Below are 20,673 nucleotides of genomic sequence, written 5' to 3' on the forward strand. Positions count from 1 at the left end.
GGATGAGTTCTGACAAAGAATTTGTACCACAATTAACTAATTAAACTTTATCTTGTAGAATACTTTATTTTAAAAATGCAATATGAAGTTTTATTTAGGTACCTCATTAATCAACATTTAAACAGTAACCTGGAGGGATACATAGGTATGTAGATATGCATAAGACAGGTATTTTTTTTGTTTGTTTGTTTGTGACATACAGCACAGTCTTGACACTTCTATCTGTATTTTTCATCTGATTATAAAGATCTGAAAGAATGTGTGAACCAGATATCTCTGTATTGGAAAACAGCATTGTTATGGTTGCCAGCCAATTAGCATATGTCACAAAAGTACTTTTATCAGCTGTGGTAAGTCATCTTCTGTGAGTTTAACTTTTATTGTGTCTCATCTGAAATGTCATCATGCAACTATGAAATTCAGGTTCTCATTTCAGTGGCATGTGTAGCATATAGCTCAAAATTCTGCAAACTGTACATTTTGGTTAAGCAGTTTTCTTTTGCCTGTTTGCTGCCTTACCATGACCTACAGTAAAGCAAATGAAACTGTGTTATTTTGTTAATCTGTACTGAAAGCATTAAAGGGTTTTGGGTTGGAGTTTGGTTTTTTCCCTAATGAATTAACTATATTTGTAATTTAAGTGTGTTTAAAGATTCCCTTTTTGGCTTTTTCACCCAATACTTAGATTTTATCCCATTTTCTGAAACTGCAAAGAGATAGGCTGTGAAAAATGTTCAGTGTTTTACATTGAGAGTAACAGAGGATGATTATACCTATCATACAGGAAAATACTGGTTGATGATCCCACTAGGAGTATCATGTGTCAGTTCGTTATTCTTGCATGCTAGAATTTATGTGTATTTTTTACCTTTACATTGCTGGTGGTGAATCACATTTAGTTTTGGTGGGCGAATCCTCATAGCACCATAGGTCTACATGAGAAAAACCAAAAGTTATTTTATATTACTACAGTATTGATTTACAATTTCAAGGGATTTTTATGGCATGGAGCTGGCTGTACAAACACATGATCCAGATCTGTGTGTTTGTTGGCATAGGGAAACATCCATATAGGACTGGACTGCTTGGTTCCTTATGATGCTTCTGTATATGTTCTACTCAGAGACCTTTCTTACACTGGAAATGAAACTCTTCATTAATCGTTAGGTCCTTTCTTGGACCGTGCATACCTTCCAAGGGTGTCATCTCCTCTCAAAAAAAAAGGGTATAAAGAGAGCACAAAAATATATTCAGAGTGAGGAATTCAGTTCCTTTCCATAGATTGGTTTATATTATAAATATTTTTTCAAGTTACATTATTGTGGACATTAGCATGCTTTATGTTTAGCAGTGTTTGGGAGGTTCTATGGAGTCAATTTTCTGACTTAAATAAGTGTGTTAGTTATTGATCCTGTGGCATGGGATTCACTTCTGAATAGTAAATTTCAGATTTCTTCTAGATGTAAATGAAAGCTATAGCTCAGATAGGCCATATTTGTCTTTCGTTTGGAAAACGAAACAATAAAACTAGGAAGCCCAAATTTAAAATATCTTTACAAGACAAATCAATGAGTCCTTTTCAAAGCAGTAAGACCAATGTCATCTCTTCAAGACTTCAAGAACTTCTCTGACATGAGTGGAGCAGAGATCCTGAGAGCAAGTGAAGGGAATTAAATTCTCTTAAGAATTTCAGAAAGTTTTCCTAAAATGCAAGGAAATTCTTTCAGAAGGAGGCTAATTCTAATTGCTTATGGAAAAAAAAAAACTAAGTCGCTCTGGTATTGATACAAAGCTCCTTCTCCTTTTGAATAATTTTTGTGCTAATTCTCCAAGTCCGATTGCAAAAAAAAATCATGGAATGGTTTGGGCTGGAACAGACCCTTAGTTCTGACCCCCCTACCATGGGCTAGTTCAGGTTGCTCAGAGCCTCATCCAGCCTGGCCATTTTCCAAATAAGAGAAGGTTAGGGGTTGAGCTTATCAATTCCAAAATACTGACCAATTCCAGTTACATTTTTATGACTTTTTCCATTTTGTTTATTCTTTATCATTTTAAGTTGGTGTCAGGATAGAAAGACTCCATAGAGATGCTGCTGTTTATGCCAGACAGAAGCTTACCAAAAAAATTTTAAAAATAAAGACTAGCTCCTTCCTTTATTATGGGAGTTAGCAGATGAAACTCCATTGAAAAAGAGTTATCTTTGAGCTCAGTTTTTATGAAGTCAAGTTAGAAGAGGTCTAGAGTAAACCAAACCCTTTTGTTACTTACCTCAGTGACTTTCAGCTGAATTTCCAAATGACCATAATTTGCATCTGTGTTAGACTTCACAATTTCATCATCATTCTTGCTCCTCAGCCCTTTTCCCCCCATACTCTTTAAATTGAGCTTTCCAACTAATGACATTTCTGAGATAGCAGATGACTCTTACCCTGGTGGTTCTCATCAGTATCGTCATCACCCACCACTAACCCATACACTTTCCCCTGACAGAAGCAGTGTATTCAGCACAATATAGATACCAGGATTATGAGCTATCAGGTGCTGCTGCTGAAAATTCAGCTCAACTGACAGAAGTGTTATTTCACAATTCCTTGAGAAACTTGGGCTGTGAAGTTAATGTCTTTAAGTTAGTGTTTTAAAGCAGTTGGAAGAAACACCAATGTGGAGGTTTAATGTGTGCGTTATCAGCATCAGCTGATTTGACGTAACTCTTCTGAGCATTCTAAGGCAAATACAAATACAGACTTTGTTTGTTGAATTTCAAGATTCCTAAAGTTGTCTTATAATTAGGATTTACCAACTTGTTTAGAGATGTTCATACTTCTTTAGGTAATTGATGAAAGAAATTACAGTGTTTCAGCAGAAAGCATATTGCAATCACAGCAGTCCATTTATTTTTTCAGTCCATTTACTGATGAATTTGCAGTTCTTATTTCAGTGTAGGTGAATTAATAATAAGCAGAGGGTAGAGTGTATCTCTGTCCAGAACATTGTGGTGCAGTAATAATAGCAGGCATATTTGTTCTCATCATCTTGGCTTCCATTTTTGTATTAATGACATTAAAATCTAGAGTCTGTAATTAATCATTTGGAAGCAACAGTAGTGTAGCACCTTGTTTAGTTTACTTTCAGTTCATTGGTTTTTAAATTCACATTGGTTTTGGTTTGGGTTTGTTGATACTTGCCATGGTCATGATCCTGATTTTTCATTGAAATATTCAAATATTAAGTGTTGATTCAAATATTAAATTTTGTCATTGCTTTGGAAAGCACTGTGTCAAAAGGGAAACACTTTGAACCTGCGTACAATTTCGGTGAACTTTTCTCTTACAATGAGTACTTGAACCAGTATTTTCAGCTGCAAGCAACACCACTGGAACGGAAGTGATGTATGTAAGTCCTTTTCAGATCAGCTGAGGTGATGGTGGGCTCTGCTGGGCTGAAGCTCCCCAGCACACGCTCTCTGAGAGAACCTGTTCTTTAAGGTGGTACAGGCTATGGGCTTCACATGTTACGATTCTGGGAGAGTTCTAAGTAGCAAAAATATCTCATCATTTAAAGCAGTGCTCGTCCAACCTGTGCTGCTGACCTTGGTGTCTCAGCGTAGCAGAACTAACTAAGGTTTTGAGGAACAAGATAAGATACATTGTAATTATTTACTTTAAGATAATACTTATTCACTTCCGAGGCATGAAGTAGCTACCACGTATCATTAGGTCATACTTGAGCAATATTATTTAGATCTTTTCAAGTTGTTTTTTCCTTTTTTTTCCCCTTCTTTTAGTTTGTAAGACTTGTATCGTTCAGCACTTTGAAGACAGCAATGACTGTCCCAGGTGTGGCAACCAAGTGCATGAGACCAATCCACTAGAAATGTTAAGGTAAGATGCTATTTCACAATATTTGCTGAAATGAAAGAACAACAGAAAAAGAAAAAAATCTTAACATCTTTATCCTATAAGGGAATTGTTCTGTTTATTTTTATAATGCATGTATTAACTGTTCTAAGCCATGTAGGTTGTCATCTTCTCAGCTCCCACTGAAGTCTAAACTGAGTTTTTTCAGATGTAATAAAAGGAGGAAACATAAGGGAAAGACAAAGAAAGAGTGATTATATTGTACAAGTTTAAAAAAAAAACATTTTAATGTTTCTATTAAGCAAATAAATGAACCAGATACCTTTTATTCTTTACATGAAATTAAATGCTAGTGTTTCTTTTTTCAAATTATTTAGGGCATTCCAAACCACATGGCAAATTTTTTCTTCTTAGAACAATATAGAAAAAGAATCATGGGCAAATTTTTTCTTCTTAGAACAATATAGAAAAAGAATCATGCAAAAACCAATGTTTTTCAGGGCATAGTCTGCCAGTCTGATTGAAATCTGCTGTGAGATTAATGTAAAGACATTAATGAAAATTTTTTTTACATTATAAATACCCTTTCTTGAGATTTTTCTTTATATCACAGTAACACATCTTTTCAAAAACAATTATTTTTCCTGAAATTCTGGATTCACTTTTAGTGATGTTATGTTGAAAGAAAAGATGATAGACATCTCGTAAGATAGAGAAATCAAGAAATGTCATCATAAGTGGAAGAACTTCATGTTTTCCTAGAGTGATGAAGGCACTCCCTGCCCTCACTCCCAACTCTACCTCCACCCCATCCCTCAGTATTATTATTTTGTAATACTGTTTTGAACTTACGAGGACTTAAATTAATGTAAAAATATAAATTTACATCTGGAATTTACTAGGCTTGGTATTATTTCCTGGTGCCATTGTTTTTGTTACAATTTTTCATACATTGCTTTGATTTTTGACTGATCCGTGTGTGCACAACCATTCCCATACATCAGTTATATACAAAGAGGGAAACTGAGAGAGATTGAATTCAGCAACTGGAAAGGGTGTGATTGGCCTAAGTCTTTATCATCTGAATGTTTTTTGGAAGGAGAGGGCTGAGCAGGTTTATATAGGTGTTTACCGTAAGTATTTTTCTGGTTTCCTGTCAGTTTTTGAGGTGCTGTGTGAGTCATAACAGAACATGCTATAGGCTACTAATAAGCTGAAAACAAAAGCATTTAGAAATATTTCTTTTATTCTGGTGGGACCACTTCACATGAGATGAAAGATGCATTTTCTGAAACGTGTAGTAGATGTTTAGTAAACAAATAATGTCCTTTGAGCAGGAAATTATAGATGGGTGAGGAAAGTTGAGAGCACAAGCCCCAAATGTGGGAAGAGGTATTTTCTATGCAATTATTTCCTGAAATTCCTTTTTGAGTCATTTGGTCTCTTTGCCAAGAAACTGCATATAGTTAGTAGTTTCCTGGTTGTATTTTATGGACCAACTTTAAACATTTGCTAAACTAATAATCAGAACAGCACATGAGCAGTGCAATGGAATTATCTTTCCTGGCTGTTGCCTGCATAACTTAATGCAAGTCTTACACTCTGACCATAGAGATCAGCCTTTAATACAAGTCTTGCACTCTGACCATAGAGATCATTGCTAAAGAATGCAGTCATTTTCTGAGAAATTGTGCTGAACACCACATAGTAGTAACTAAGATCTCTCAGATAAGCTTTATAAAGTACTTCTAAACTCAGTTCTGAGTAACTTCACAACTATGTGAGCTTTTTACATGTATCTCGTAGTTGGCAGCACTTAGGGTCTGTTGTAACTACCAGACTAAGTCTGAAATTCAGTAAGCCTCAAATTCAACATTGAGCTCTAAAATGAAAATGTAGGAAGAGTGTTAAGTTTTAAGAATTCCCTTTACTGATTTAGCAGAATTCTGCAGCATCAGTACTCAATAGGGTCTGTGTTGACAATGTCACGAAGGCAGACTTCTTTTTCTCTTGCTAGAGTACTCCTGTGCATGCAAGTTTTCCTGAGCAATAGTCTCAGTTTGGTTCCCATTTGCTGATGATTATCAGAGAGTATTGATCTTATAACTCATTCAGTATTACAGAAGAGGTGAAAAAAGAAACTATACTAAACTGACAGAAATGCTTGGTTGTTCTTTCTCTACATTCTGGTTTGGAGATTTGGAAGATGGTTGGAAGATGTCGGAGTGGAAAGAGGTGTCTCTAAAATATCAATCCTGTTTCAGCATTAACAGGAAGTATCATATTAAATGACTGAGACCACCTTTTTCGAGTAGTTTCATTTTGGAATGGGTTTGATGTGAGTCAAATACAAATCTTTATGTCAGACTGCTCACATATGTGGATTATGGGAACACTGTAAGATGCATCTGAAATTGAGAATCTTGTAAAAATTTCATTTTTCCCTAACATTTTATTTTCCCTGGACTTAAAGATCAGATAGGGCTTTTTTTTTTCTGCCCTTTGTCAGAGTATTGATCAGTATTTATCCTCTGTAAAGAAAAAAAAGGGGGTTTTGTTTAGTTTTTGAAAGAAAATAAAGTCATTGACTAGAGTGGGAAGCCAGTTCTTGCTTCTAGCATTGTAACTTTGCAAAGTATACTGGATTTTTTTGCTATTTTAGCATTACCAGTGACTTCTGTTCTGGGCCACTGAAGGTAAATTAGAAAGGGCTAAACGGGAATTTTCAAAAATAATTGAAGGAAAACCAGCATGTATTATACCATCCTGAAGAAAAGAGGGATTTTTAATTAAGGCAGTGATGTTCTTTTTTGAAGTCCTTATTTAGTTTCTTTTAATGAGTAAATTATGAAGGTTGGAGCTTTCTGACAGTGTGAAATGAATTCCATTTCTAAGACATGTTCCCAAGTTCCCAGTGCTCTGCTGTGGGAACCTCACAGAAAGCAGTACCCTGTAGTTACCTTAGATACTGACAGAGGAGACTACGAGATGCACCATCTGGTACGTTGATGACCTAACAGATGACCTATGTTGTCATCTATTAGAAATCAAGCACTCAGACATCCTACAATTTTAATTTCCTTCTTATCTCTGAGAAAGTGCTCGTTATGTTGCTTTGTTTTATGGGAGGTGTGTTTCACTTGCTGGATTTTGTTGTTGTCGTCCCCTTAAGAAGAAGCAATTAAGAATGGATTGTGGTTGTAGCTTAAACATGAATATTCTTATGGTATGATTGTATCTACTGATGGCTTCCACAGGGAACTAGTCTCAGACCTTGATGGTTAGGTGATGGTTCTAATTTTGTACTTTTTGTACAAGTACAAATTCTGTAAAGAGACCCTTGAATACTCCTATATTTATTCTAAGATAATTGTTATCAATTTATGTGGATTTTAGGCATTCCTCAACAATAAAAACATTCAGTCTTACTCCTACTTTGCCCCTGTTGGTAAACAAATGGCAGAACAGCTAGGTTTTTTTAAACAGGCTTATTGTGTATTATTAATACCATGTACACATGTGTATTTGCAAATATATATGTAAAAAAATAGATTGTTATTGAGGTGAAAAAATCAGGCAATTAAAAATATGCCAGATTCTGACTGAATGTCAAGGTACTTAATTTCTCTGTATTATTTATTATTTTATTTTGTCATGAGTTTTTGTTTAGGCTGTGGGCAGTGGGAGTTTCTGCTGACAAGAGATGACATAAAGGGCAAAGGAGAGGAAGGAAAAGGAAACAGAATGAAAGACAGAGGAAACTGAAGGACAAGAGACGAGGAGAGGAAGTAGAACTAGAAAGCAGATGATAAACTAAATGGATAGAAGAGTTGGTTAAATTCAGAGAAAAGGAAAGAAAAATATTTTAGCTTCAGCAACAAAAGGGTCACTTCACTGTGCCCACTGGAAGGGACTGTAGTAACTAGTTTTGGCACTAATAGCAGGGTATCAGAAGACATACCTGCGCTGTGTACTGTCTTCTGGTGTACCAACTCATGGCAGATTCAAATAGTTCAAATTAATTACGCTGGGTACTGAGAACTGTCAAGTCAGAGCAGTATGGATGCTCTGTGGTCTTCTTTATCCTGCCAAGACTGGTTTGTCTGTGGTGTGGTAAGTAGGGAATGGTCTGTTCAGTTTGTCGTAACAGGCTTATTACCAAAGCACTTCAACACTTAATATGATAATGGAGTTTATAATTTTCATGGTTACTAGTCATGAACTGGACCTTAAAATTGGATACTACTCTTCCAGTCTGTTCCTTTTAGTAACACTATTGTTTGCATGCAATACAAATTCAAAAAATAAAAATTTTAGAGTATAATGTTTTTTCTCTTTTGTTTCATTCTTCTCTTTATATATTAAAAAATAAATGCCTTAGTTATTTCTATGATAAATCCATTTAGGAGGTGGTTGAGATAAGCTTTAATGTATGTTGTCTCTCAAGCTAAAATCAGTTGACTTTGACAGGATTTATTATTTACCAGAAAAATGAAACTCATTTCATTATTCAAATGTTTTTTTTCATTTAAACACTAAAAATACTGTAAATGCTGGTTTCCATTTAATGTGAAATGTGTTTTTTCCTTCTGAAAGGCTGGATAACACCTTAGAGGAAATTATATTTAAGTTGGTGCCTGGACTTCGAGAACGTAAGTTTCTCATTTGGTTTTGGGAGCTGTTTGGGTTGGCGGAGGGAATATGGCTGTTTCTGATTATATACCTGATATTGATTTAAAAATTCACATTACTGTTTTTTGATGTTAACTAGAGGAACTGCAGAGAGAGATCGAGTTTTGGAAGAAAAACAAACCTCAAGAAAATGGACAAGGTGATGATTTTTTCCCTCTTCTGTATGTTACGTAACACTGCTTATTAAGACTGGTTTCTTCACTCACACAAGTACATTTTGTTTTTACTGGATTCAAAGCTACTACAGAAAACTTGTAGTGACTGTGCAAATGTGGTATGAGCCTCCGTATACTGCTGCTTATCTATTAACCAGTTGGCTAACAAACACTAGCTGTTTTACCATCATTTTTATTTGCATTACCCTAGGCTCTCACTTGCAATGCTCCCACAATTGTCCAGCTGGATTTTTAATTTTCTTAATACAGCAAGATACAGATTTTTTTTTCACACAGTTTTTACAGATTACTTTCTGTTACCAAATTTGACCATCTGTTAAGTAGGAGGTTGTCAAGAATTAGTTATGACAAGTAGTAAAACAGTTTTCCACACATGCTAAATAATTGTTTTATATAGATTCCACAATGCTTTTTTGTTTGTTTGTTTCTTTTTGGTTGGTTGGTTGTTGGTTGTTTTGTTCCACTTTTTGTAGTTGACCCATGAACTTTGAAACGCAGTACTGAGGTGCTAAGTGAGGACTACATCCAGCTGGTCTTATGCCCCTTTAGTTTGACATCAGGTTTTTAATACTGTAGCCTGTTTGATTTGATTTTAAAGAACTTTTGAAAGACTCTGCTAAGTTAAAAAAATAGCTATTTTCAGTAAAGGGTAACTGTCAAGTAAACATCTTGTAATATTCTTCTGCACTCATTTCTTTATAATGTCTTCTTTTCAACTTTGTAACATTTCATTTTCTTTCTCACAAGTTTTGTTGATTTGCATTTGGCATCCATTGTAAGGGACAATGTTAACAGTTTAGATTAAATTATATTATGTGACTACAGTATACTATGTAGTGCATACCTGTTCAGTTTTAAAAATACTTAGAATGTTTTTTTGTGAGATATAGACATTTCTTGACTGTTTAGAAAATGGTATTCTGCTATATACATAGAAAGAATTAACAGATAATTTGTGAATTTGTAGAATGTACTTTTCACCAACTTACTTTTCTGCCTCTCCTGATTTAATGGTAAACCTAATGGAGATGAGTTAATAAGGATAGTGAGATCTTGGGTTGTTTTTGAATAAGAGGAAAGCTCTAACTCACCAAATACACTTCTTAGTAGCTACAGATGTATCCAACTCCATTAGTGACTGTATCCTGGGGCTATGGAACCTTGTCTCTACAAACCATTCAAAAGTCATGACAACTCATTGAGTCAAAATATGAGCACTTAAGCTATTTTCTGCCATAAACAAGCATTTAGAATCTTGCCTGGGAAGAAATTATTTGCTGAGAATAATTTCAGTTAGAAGAGACTGTTTCAGTGGTCAGTACCATGCCCTGCAATCACATTGCTCCTGTAGTTCAAGAGTCTGTCAGTTATGTCCTGTGCCACAGGTCACAGCACAGTTCCCAACCCAAGCATCTAAGATCTGTAAAAAAATCCCAGGACTTAAAATTTTCACATACCAGAAGGAAAAAATCCCCAAACAATAAAGCATATCTCAGGCATTGGTGATTCTGGGAGGAGAGTGGTTGCCAGAAAGAGTTGACAGATGAAACATACCATGGTGCAGAGAAAAGATATTCATTGGTACTCTCCAGCCTGAACTGAACAAATGCTTGTGACAGGTAGACTGCACCTGCTGAATTAATAGAGTTTGCTTCCTGGACTTTCAGAAAAAAAAAAAAAAGGAAAAAAAATCTAGTTTGATACTGTAAATTCTGTTCATAGGAAGATGATAGGAACAAAATGTATGTATGATACAAATTCAACTAAATGCATCAGTAGCTAATAGGGACTTGGGGACAAGTCTTTTATAATTACTGAAAACTTAAAAACTGTAAGAGAGAAAAGTAATAAATATACCTTAAAACTCATCTAGAATATGTAAACTGACAAAGGGAACTAATTACTGTGTCAAGAAACTTAGTCATGGCTTGGTATTTATTAAAGTTTACATTCTGTTTTCTCATCTGAATTCTTCTAAATTCCTTTAGAAGTCTTGTAAGTGTAGGAAAGTAGCAGAACTTGATCTGAAAGTTTTTTTAAAAATGTGAAAGCAGCTTATTCCAGTTAATTGTGATAGTGTTTTATTCCAACAGAGAGCAGCCTTTGTTTTAAATCAAAATGAGTAAGTGGGGGATACAGAAAAAAACCACATGTATACAATAAGGTTATTGTATACTGTATTCTAAATCTGTGAAACTTATTCCATTTTATGGTTGTTATTTACATACATTGCAGCCTTATCTAGATGTACTTGCTAGTCTTAGCATTTGAGTGCTCAACTTTGCTAAGCCTTGCTAAATTGTACGAGATGCTTCCTTTTCCAAAGGGTTAGAGTTTTAAACAAGGAACCAATAGAACATGTTAACAGCATGAGTGAAAGGGGATAACACATTATATGCGATTATGTAATTTATATAAGCTCTGCTAAAAAATTCACAGAGCTTTCCTCTTTTCTTTGTATTTTTTGGTTTTAAGGGGGAATAAGTAAATATATGGCTATATAGCTGTAAAATCCTTCTGGGGAGAAACACCTGGAGTTCTTACAGTGGCATTACTTAGATCAGGTCAAAAGTGGATGAAATCTGAGCTTTAATTTACCTCATGATTACATTACAGGAACTTGTCTTCCCTGGATTATTGTGACAGACAGTTAATAGGAATTGATTCGCTGTGTTACTTTGATGTACAAATGTTGGGATTGGTTATTCCATTGTTTATTTTAAAACATTATGTTTGTCAGTGAACTGCCACATCTTACACTAGGTTTATGTGTCTGAGTGATCGTGATGCATGCACAGTTGCAGGGTTTTCATTATTGGACATATCAGATGTAGACAGCCATACCCGATATAGTCCACTGACTAATTTTCTGTTCCATAGAAATCTGTTGCTTGCATATTGCATTAAAATTTCAGTAGTAAAAATTTGTTTTCAAAGATTTTTAAATTGGTCAGTTTAAGAATGCACTGAGTTAGAATTGTGTAAATTTAATGTGAAGAAAAAGTATGGCTCATAAAATGCATTATTTCTCAAATATGTGATTTTTAATTACTTTATACTTAAATAATATGATCTTTGTATTTTACAGATGGAAGTCCAAAAGCTGATAAACCCAAAGTAGATGAGGAGTGTGATGAAAATGAAGAAGATAAAGACTATCACAGGAGTGACCCACAGATTGCAATCTGCCTCGACTGTTTACGCAACAATGGGCAGTCAGGAGATAATGTCGTCAAAGTGAGTAGCAAACAAACAGTGCTGTAGTTATTGATGACAGAATAGCATCTTACAGGAACCAAATGATTTTATAACCATTAAAAATAAACTTTAATGTGGTGACCTGTTCCCACTCCACACTTATTTTGTCCTTCTGTTTGAGGCATTTCAGTGTATCTTTGGAATTTTGTAAAAAATACAGTTCTGTACAGAAATCCATCTGTGACAGTGGAATTTTTTTTGTGTCTGGGTTACAGTTTTGTGGTCTACAGCCTTGATGGTATATAAGTGCATTACACAACAGATTACAGCATACCACAGAGGTACTTATGAAGGTAGCTGTAGGTGAGCTGCCTCACACCTTCAGGATCACTGTCTTAACGTGCCAGAATGAACCTGCTTATCAAATGTGTTGTGCACTGAATGACTGGGATCCAGATTTTCTGAGCTGTAGACCTGACTCTGGTATGTTGTCTATGGCCTTGGGGAGGTCACTTCAGTCTGCAAAACATGTAGAGTAATACCTGCCAATTGCTGTTTTAAGAATTAGGGATATTTGGGTTCTGTTCCTGAAGGGGATTACCTAACATACTGAGTCTAGAAAAAAGTCTTTAGAAAATCTTTAGAAATCACCTTAGATTTTAATAACATTTTATTAAATTGCAAATAGCAGAATAATAAGAAAAATATATTTAAGAACTTTTCTAATGAAACTACTTATATTTTCTGTGTATTATGTTACATGTGTAACTTTGGAGGTTCTTAACTCTTCTAAGGAATGCAACATTTGTTTGACCCCCAGCATAACTAACACAAACACATTGATTATTTAAGTTCTTCTGGGGGTTTTGGTGGTTTTGGTGGTAGCTGGGTTTTGGGTTTTTTTTTTCTTTCCTCCCTTTTGTATCTTTTAGAAATGTCTTTAGAACCAGAGATGGGTCAAATGAACTTGCTTGTCATCTTTTAAATTTTGAAAACAAGTGAACAAAAAGGAACCTATGGTGTCATTATGAATTAGAAGAGAGTGCAGTAAAACTGGTTACTGATTGAAAAAAGTATCAGTTACAGCTGTTCTTGTCCTAAAGTTTGCTCACATTTTCCAGAATTTCTAACATGTCTTTTCTGATTTGTTGCTGTTGCTTTAGGGTTTAATGAAGAAATTTATCCGCTGTTCTACTCGAGTGACCGTGGGAACTATCAAAAAGTTTCTCAGCTTAAAATTAAAACTTCCAAGTTCCTATGAGGTACATTTGAAAGAAAGATGCTTGTGTTTTATTTCTCTGCAACATAATACATTTCTGTGAAATTCAACCATGTTTAAACCCACTTCCCCTTTTTCCAGGGATACAGGAATTTAGACTGAAGCAAGACTATTTCTTCAGCCTGTTCTCTTACAGGAGCCAAAGGCTCCATGAAGGGCAGGTTGCCTTTAGCACAAGCAGCAGGGTAGGCCAGATTCAGTCAGGGGTAGGGCTGAGTTAGGTTTGGTGCACAGGTTTATAGCTATACACAGGAGTTTGTCACAGTGTCATGACATGCTGACCAGCCTTTTTGGTGTTATTTGGTTTTTAATCTGTCTGGTGCCTTAATGCCTTGTGTTACAAAGAATCTGCTTACTTCAAAATTTTGACTTTTTTTTTCTGTCTAAAAACCAGAAAACATAGCTCTAGTAATGAAAATATTGACAAACATTTGCAGTGGCAGGCACTAGTAAGATGCTATAATACAGTTTAAACTGGAAATTTTTCACAGTAAGATCATTTTTTTTCCTGTCTTTTGCTTTCAGTTAACGAATGTCTGTGTACTTTGAAGTGCATTTTTCTTATAATTTATAATTATTTTTAAACTAATTTTTAAAAATTTCTTTATAATCTATTTTTTTAAATGAAAATTACAGTACTTCTGGTTTGTATCTTTGGGTTTGAAAGAGCACTGGCATAGCAAGATGGCCTTCAAAATACAGCACAAGGCTTTCTCTTCAAACAGATACTGTGCAGTGTAGCTAAATATAGGGAATGTTTGTCTGCTGATTTCATACCTTGGTAGCAGACTTTCTTCTCTCCACACTTCAAATAAAAACACAAAAGTGAAAAAATACCAGTTGAATACCAGTGCAAAAAATAGCATATTGTCAGCATATTGTATTCATCCAGGTTTGATATACATGTCTGATGGAATTGTTGTATAGTGATAGGAGGGGAGAGATTAACTCTGGAGAGTCACTTAGCAGTTCATTTAGACGTTAAAATTCTGCATCCCTTTGTCTTACTGTTTGTTCTGTTATATTTTAAGCTGGATGTACTATGCAACGGAGAAATCATGGGGAAGGATCATACTATGGAATTCATCTATATGACAAGATGGAGACTAAGAGGCGAAAACGTAAATGCTGTTACATTATTGATAAATGATGTTTTGGTATATTCATTATAGAGACTATACATGCTTTCACATCTTAGGCCAGAATATATTCCATGACCATTCCAAAAAACCCCTATTTAAAAATGCATTTTGCATGTTTTCTGAATTTCTTATGTAAAACCCTATGGGTGAAACCCTGCAGCACATATATTGTGTAGATTCTGAAACTTCAAAATAACAGATATAAAATGTGTACATGCAAGTTCTCCTCAGAGTTTTAAGTCAAGTAATTGAAAACCCAAGCCCTTGTTCTTTTTCAGCAAATTTGCTTTTGGTGGCCTTTTGAGTTACAATAGTTGGGGAATCTGCATCCAGCAGTTCTTCAGTAAGAACCTGTTTTATTCAGTCAATAAACTGAAAGTGACACTGAAAAATTACTGGTGAAATCTAATTGTTTTATTACTGTTTCTGTTAATACCATCTATTCTTTTTAGATACGCTGTGTAACAATAACATTCAGGTAACAGCCAGATGGGTTTTCTTTGCTGCATACTTATATTTTAGAATTGCAGTATTTAACTTTTTTAAAGACTTTTTTTTTCAGGACTGATTCTCAGTTTGATTTAGTATTGCCTTGTATATTTAATTTTTTTTTTGTTAGAAGTCATATCCTCTCTTCTTCTCTTTCTTTTATACATTTGTTTGTGTGTGCCTGTTGATTGTTCTTCACTTTTTATTGCTTTGTAGCATATGCAAGTTTGTCTATCGTTACTATTGGAGCCTAAATTGGAGTGCAGCTAAGGTTAAGCATTTAACATACCTTAATGTGCTGATCTGAAGAAAATTCCAAGTTTCCTCTATTCTTTTTTTGTTATAAGCTTCCTAGTGCTCAGAATAAAAAGCACTGGGACACAGAGAAGACAGAGGATTAAACACACTAGAGTTAACAATTCACAAGTTTCCTAAAGTTTTACCTTAATCTGAAGCTGGAGGGAGAAGGATAGATTTTGATAGGAACTAGGGAGGTCAGTGTATATAGGCAAGTATTCATTAAATTTGAAAGTAATATTGCTCTGAAATTTGGTGATTGCTGAAACCCCAGTACTGTGCAAGTAAGGGAGCTTTAACTAGAATTTTTTCCAATACTGCCTTGAAACCACCGGATGTTTGTTTGGTTTGCCATCTTGTATTTTTGTTAGCATTGGCTGCACTAGTAGGAAGTGTTGAGGCAACAATTTCAGTGATAATGGATTTTTTTCATGGCATTTCATCCTGCAGCCTTTGCCTACAAATGGACTTTTGGCAGCTGCATGAAATTGGAAGCAACAGTAACTATGATCTTGACAAAAAGATAGTACTGGTGAAAATTTTTCAAAAATCTCAGAACTATAGTTTTTAACATTTAGTGAATGCAAGAGCTGACAGCTCCTGGTTAAGTTTGTAAGTTGTGTTTATATACATACAGCATAGCCAGGTATGTGTTCATCTTCTCTTTTACGTAGTTCTAAATCACTCCCCTGAAGTCAGAGATGAGTAAAACCTCTAAAAATTTCATTGTGCTGGTAATAAATCCAGTAATATCTAGGCTTGTATGATTTTGTTTACCTCAATGAAATTGCAATACTAATTAATTAACAGTCTCTTCTTCCAAATGAAGATCAAGTCAATCTATTAGCTTCATCTTTGGTACTATTGGCCATGAGCTTTTACTGGCATAGCTGTGGACCTTATATGAGGTAGACAAGTAAAGGAAAAAATGTTATTCATTAAACAAATCTTTCCTGTTTTCAAACAAGTTGATTGTAACCTTTACATTTAAAAATTTTTTTAAAAAATCAATAAATGGTAAATGTGTATGTCCAGCTGTGGATGCCTCTTATCTGATCAGAAAATCATCTCCTTCGCAGTTTCGGTGTCAGAACTGCTCATCTTCGCAAGTCTGCTCACAGGATGGCACTTTTTATCAGGTAAGAGGCACTCACGACTGTACATATTACAGTCATTAAGGTCCTGTCAGCACCTCCATTGTAATTCAACTTGTGGAATTTTTATAATTCCTCACTACAAAGTGCTAAAACTCTGTGAGCAAGGCTTGAGCATTTTCATTCCTGCAGCACAAACTTTATTTAAAGGGCTTAGGGTTTTTCTTACTTTACATTAGGCTGGTTTTTGTTTGTGGTTTTTTTGAGTGATATCATTCTATAGGTTGATATCCATATCAGCCTCAAAGGATTATCTACCTCTTCCTATCTCATTCCTCTAACTAAGCAGCATTGGGCAGTCACTGGCAAGGGATCAAAACTGAAGAGTGTGAATTAAAAGAGGCTACACTGGTTTCATCTCTTTATGGGAATTCATATGTTCTTTTTAATGGAGTAAACAAATGTTAGATTTTTCTAAACTGTTCCTTTCACATTTTTAAAATTAGAAATGGAATAATCTCTAGAAGCAAAACCTACAGAACCTGCAAACTAAAGCTGATTTCTAAGTTTCACTGACCCATCTGGTTCCCAATACTATTTGAAACAGTATTTCAGTTTCCTCATTGGGAATTTTGATTTGAACTGATTTCTGAAAGTTACTTTGCAAGTTTGAAATACTGTTTTTGTCTAGAGTAAAAAATTAGAGCTAGTGATAGAGGGTCTCTCCCCCACTAGTGATGGAAGTGAACTACTGCACTCATGCCTCCTTCAATAATTAGAATTGTCTCAGCATAGTGCATTTTATTCGTACAGTTTTGTGATATTTTTGCTAAAACACTGAGACTCACTGGTTTACTTGGCAGTTTCAGTGTGATGATTGTTCTGTCTCTGCCTGTGTGCACTTCCAATTAGATCTGCACTCTTCTAGAGACAACTTATATACTCAAAGTGAAAACCATGTGAAATAGCATTTAAATAATATGGTAGTCGTATCCTGTGCAAAGAAAAAATTAATCAGAGACCAAGTAATTTATGATACTGCAGATGCATGTTTGTTAATTGCACATGCAGACTGCACACGGTGCTCCCTGTCTTCTCTCCTAAGCACTCCTGATACTGTTAACACCTCTGAGTTTACCTTGTGATTTCTCTGCACTCCAGTTTGTAAATCCCCTGCAAGTGTGATCACATTTAGTTCCAGTGATATTTCACCACCGTGTCATGGAAAGTTTATTAACCCCGTAGGTCTCTGGAGCTTTATCTTTGTTGCTTCATCTCTGTTGCATTTGAAGGATGCAGAAAATATTTCTCGTTTTAATGATAGCTGCTGTAATAATTCTTTTTATTTCCAAATTTGCAATTAAAAAAAACCTTAAATTGCCTTTGTTTCTCTGTCTGGGATATTTAAGGAGATATTTAAGGCCATACAGCTGCTGAGTCAATGAGATTTGCCAGGGTTTTATGCTATAGAAAATATCCTATAGGCTAATGAAGTTAAGAGGAAAACTTGAGACTTAAATGAAATGCTGACAGACTGAAAAATAAGAGATTGTGTAAAACAACAGTTTGAGCAAGAAGCACCCAGATATTCTGCAGCCCTTTTGGGAAACCCATCTACTCTTGCCTTCCATTCCACAACAGTTTTGTCCAATTTAAGGATCCAAGAAGCTGATTTGCCTTTTTTTTTTTCTCTCAGTAGGAATTAATTAAAATTTATCACTAAATCTGAGGCTAAGGAGTTTGGATTTGAGGGAGAAGGTAGCCCTCATCTCTCAGAAAACCAGCTGACAGCAATATGACCTTTTTTTATAGTTTAGCTATGGAACCTCTGTATATAAATTTCAAAGTACATCACCTGTAAATATACTTTGATTTAGAAAGTATAAAAAATGTCAAGATTGCTTTTTATAAAACACAGCAACACAGAAATAAGACTTGTTTGAGCGCTCCCAAGTATAAATGTAAAAAACCATAAATATTGAAACATATAAAAGCAGATACAGAAATTGTGTATCAGTGACAAATACCTAATAGATTTTTGAAGTACAGGGATGGATTTAACTGTTACAATGTATGGGATTATTTCATATAAATTGTCGTATACATCTGTCTTAGAGATAAGGTCTGGCTATTCTTGAAGTAGTCTTTAATTGCATTTTCTTTGTATTGTTTATGAATCATGTCTTCATGTTTTCTTGTCTGTTTTTGTTGTTGTTTTTCCCTTGCTTTTGTTTTCAGTCTTATCCTATGGTACTTCAGTATCGACCTAGAATTGACTTCGGTTAGACCAAAGGGCCAGATCCCACTGAGATGAATCCTGCACTATTTGTTTACCCATCGACAGATTGCACAATGAATGGATGTGCCTGGATTGGGGGGACACAGCCAGAATTTCAGCATGCAAATAAGGACATTGTCTTTCTTAAAATTGTCAGTTGCATCTCTGTTGTTTCTATTAGAGCAAGCCAAGTGCCATTCTGCTACTGAAATGTGCATAAGATATTTGTGTATCTTAAGAGTGTGCTGCAAATCATAGCCAAAATCATGAAGTGTACAGTCAAGACTCAAAAACTATGGAATATTTTTGCTTGCGTGTTAGAAAATTTTTCTGGTCCTAATATTGATTACACTAGCAAAATGGCAGAGTGCTCATTCATGTGGTGTTGCAGTTTCACACACTTAACTATTTTACTGAATATTGTTGTTTAAATCATAGAGTACTGTACAAATAACTAAGGATTATACCTTGACAATATTTTGTATAGAAAATATATTTAGAAAAGTGGTGATTGGGCCACCTTTTCCTTGATAAGGTTCTCATGGGTCCAGGTATAGCTCACTCATGAGTGTGCAACAGTCCTTTTGCAGTGAATGAAGATTAATTACACTGAACAAGAGATGTAGAACATGATAATTCAAAATAGTAATTTTAAATCTTCTAAATTGCTAATATTGCTTAAAAGCATTGCAGCCTTTCTGATTGCACTTTCTGATGGTTTCCCTAAAGTTTGGAATATGGGATACTAGCTATTTTTGGAAAACTGGCTTCTGGTCAGATTACATTTCTTCTAATAAAACCTCCATAACAATGAATCTAAAATAATATAAATGTATATGGAACAAATAAATTCCACTACAGAATTATGACCAAGGCAAAATTTTACATAATTATTACTTTTCATAGTAAACATTTCCTTTTAAGATTGAATAGAGGTCTATAATATGCTAAGACAAAAATAATATATAGCTTTAATTACATACTGTATCTCTTGTGACTATCTGGAGTTTAGAATTCATTACAGAAATTTTCATTAGTTAAAGTAATGTCATAAAGCTATTTCCATAAAATTAGAGGTAATGCAATACTGAAGATAAGCAGTCTGACCAAAATAATTGTTCAGGTCATCTTTTTTTTCGTAAGACCTGGTAGTGCTGGATAAAAAGTGATTGTTGCCTTAAGTATTGCAAGCATAATGGTTCTATTATGGGATGCTGGGGGTTTTGGTAATGTTGCAGGGAGCATAGCAATGCGTATGTTTTCTGTGTTCCGTTGTCTTTGCTTAAAAGTCAGTTGAGTTTTTCTGATCAGATTCTCTGGAGATACTTACAGTTCAGTCTCATTACGTAATTTCTATTTAGTACATGCCTGCTAGTGTTGTAGATATCTATTTACTTTCTTTATGCCTTTTGCATACAGCAAAAAGGAATCAAATCAATTTTTCACAAGCTGCTGTAGAGTGAACTGATCATTCTTAGATAGACAAAGTGAAAATTCTTTCTTGGGATCAAATATAAAAGATAGATGCAAGGCTGTAATTCATTTGTAAGTTTATGTTCATGTACAATAGTATGTTCTTAGGAGGAATAAGCATGTTGTGGATTAAATCTGGCCCCTTTTGTGTTGTTAGGAGTTCTAACATTGATGACTCGAGGAATCCCATGTAGTTGGGTTGAATTCTACCACTGCACTCCAAAGCCCATATGACACGCAGAAATCAAGATGCTGTCGGTAGCAGTCTGTTTAGGAACCCTGCCATTGCAGGTCAAGGTTGCACATATTGTGCAGATGCCAGTGGAACTGGGGAAGAAAAACGTTTAGGAAGAAGCTGCTGCCCCTTTCTGCAGGCACAGCGTGCTGGCCAATACAGGCACTGGTTTGCCCAGAAACGAGCAGGGGTGCACGTGCTGGCTGCAGGGAGCAGACATCCTTCTGCCCACCCAGTCTGTGATGCGCTACTTGACAGAAGGAAGATACTCCCGGTAGGGAGGGCCCTTCTCTGCAGAGTCTCTAGGGAAAAAATAGATTCTTTGTATATATAGAGGTCCTCCTCACGGAGCAGCTTGGAAGAGCAGAGCATGCTTTCTGATTGAAAAATCATTCTTCTCTTTAGTATATACAGTTGTTTTGTACAGTAGAAATAGGACATTATTTGTAAATATTTACATGCA

At 35.1% G+C, this 20,673-nt stretch overlaps 1 protein-coding gene across 4 annotated transcripts in view; it reads left to right on the plus strand.

Annotated features, from left to right (window-relative positions):
- PCGF5 (polycomb group ring finger 5) overlaps positions 1 to 19,683 on the plus strand; it is a 57,846-nt gene extending 38,163 nt beyond the window's left edge. For 3 of the 4 annotated variants that reach the window (XM_082286479.1, XM_082286478.1, XM_082286477.1), the window contains 8 exons: positions 3,785 to 3,881; positions 8,454 to 8,509; positions 8,629 to 8,688; positions 11,814 to 11,962; positions 13,087 to 13,185; positions 14,234 to 14,323; positions 16,210 to 16,269; positions 18,463 to 19,683. In XM_082286479.1, coding sequence (XP_082142605.1) covers positions 3,785 to 3,881; positions 8,454 to 8,509; positions 8,629 to 8,688; positions 11,814 to 11,962; positions 13,087 to 13,185; positions 14,234 to 14,323; positions 16,210 to 16,269; positions 18,463 to 18,510 — 659 coding nt within the window. In that variant the 3' untranslated portion in view covers positions 18,511 to 19,683. The remainder of the gene's footprint in view (positions 1 to 3,784; positions 3,882 to 8,453; positions 8,510 to 8,628; positions 8,689 to 11,813; positions 11,963 to 13,086; positions 13,186 to 14,233; positions 14,324 to 16,209; positions 16,270 to 18,462) is intronic. The other variant, XM_082286480.1, reaches the window with a different exon arrangement.
- Positions 19,684 to 20,673: the final 990 nt, after the last annotated feature.

Source organism: Coloeus monedula, assembly GCF_965178545.1.
Source record: "Coloeus monedula genome assembly, chromosome: 8".
Taxonomy (NCBI): domain Eukaryota; kingdom Metazoa; phylum Chordata; class Aves; order Passeriformes; family Corvidae; genus Coloeus; species Coloeus monedula.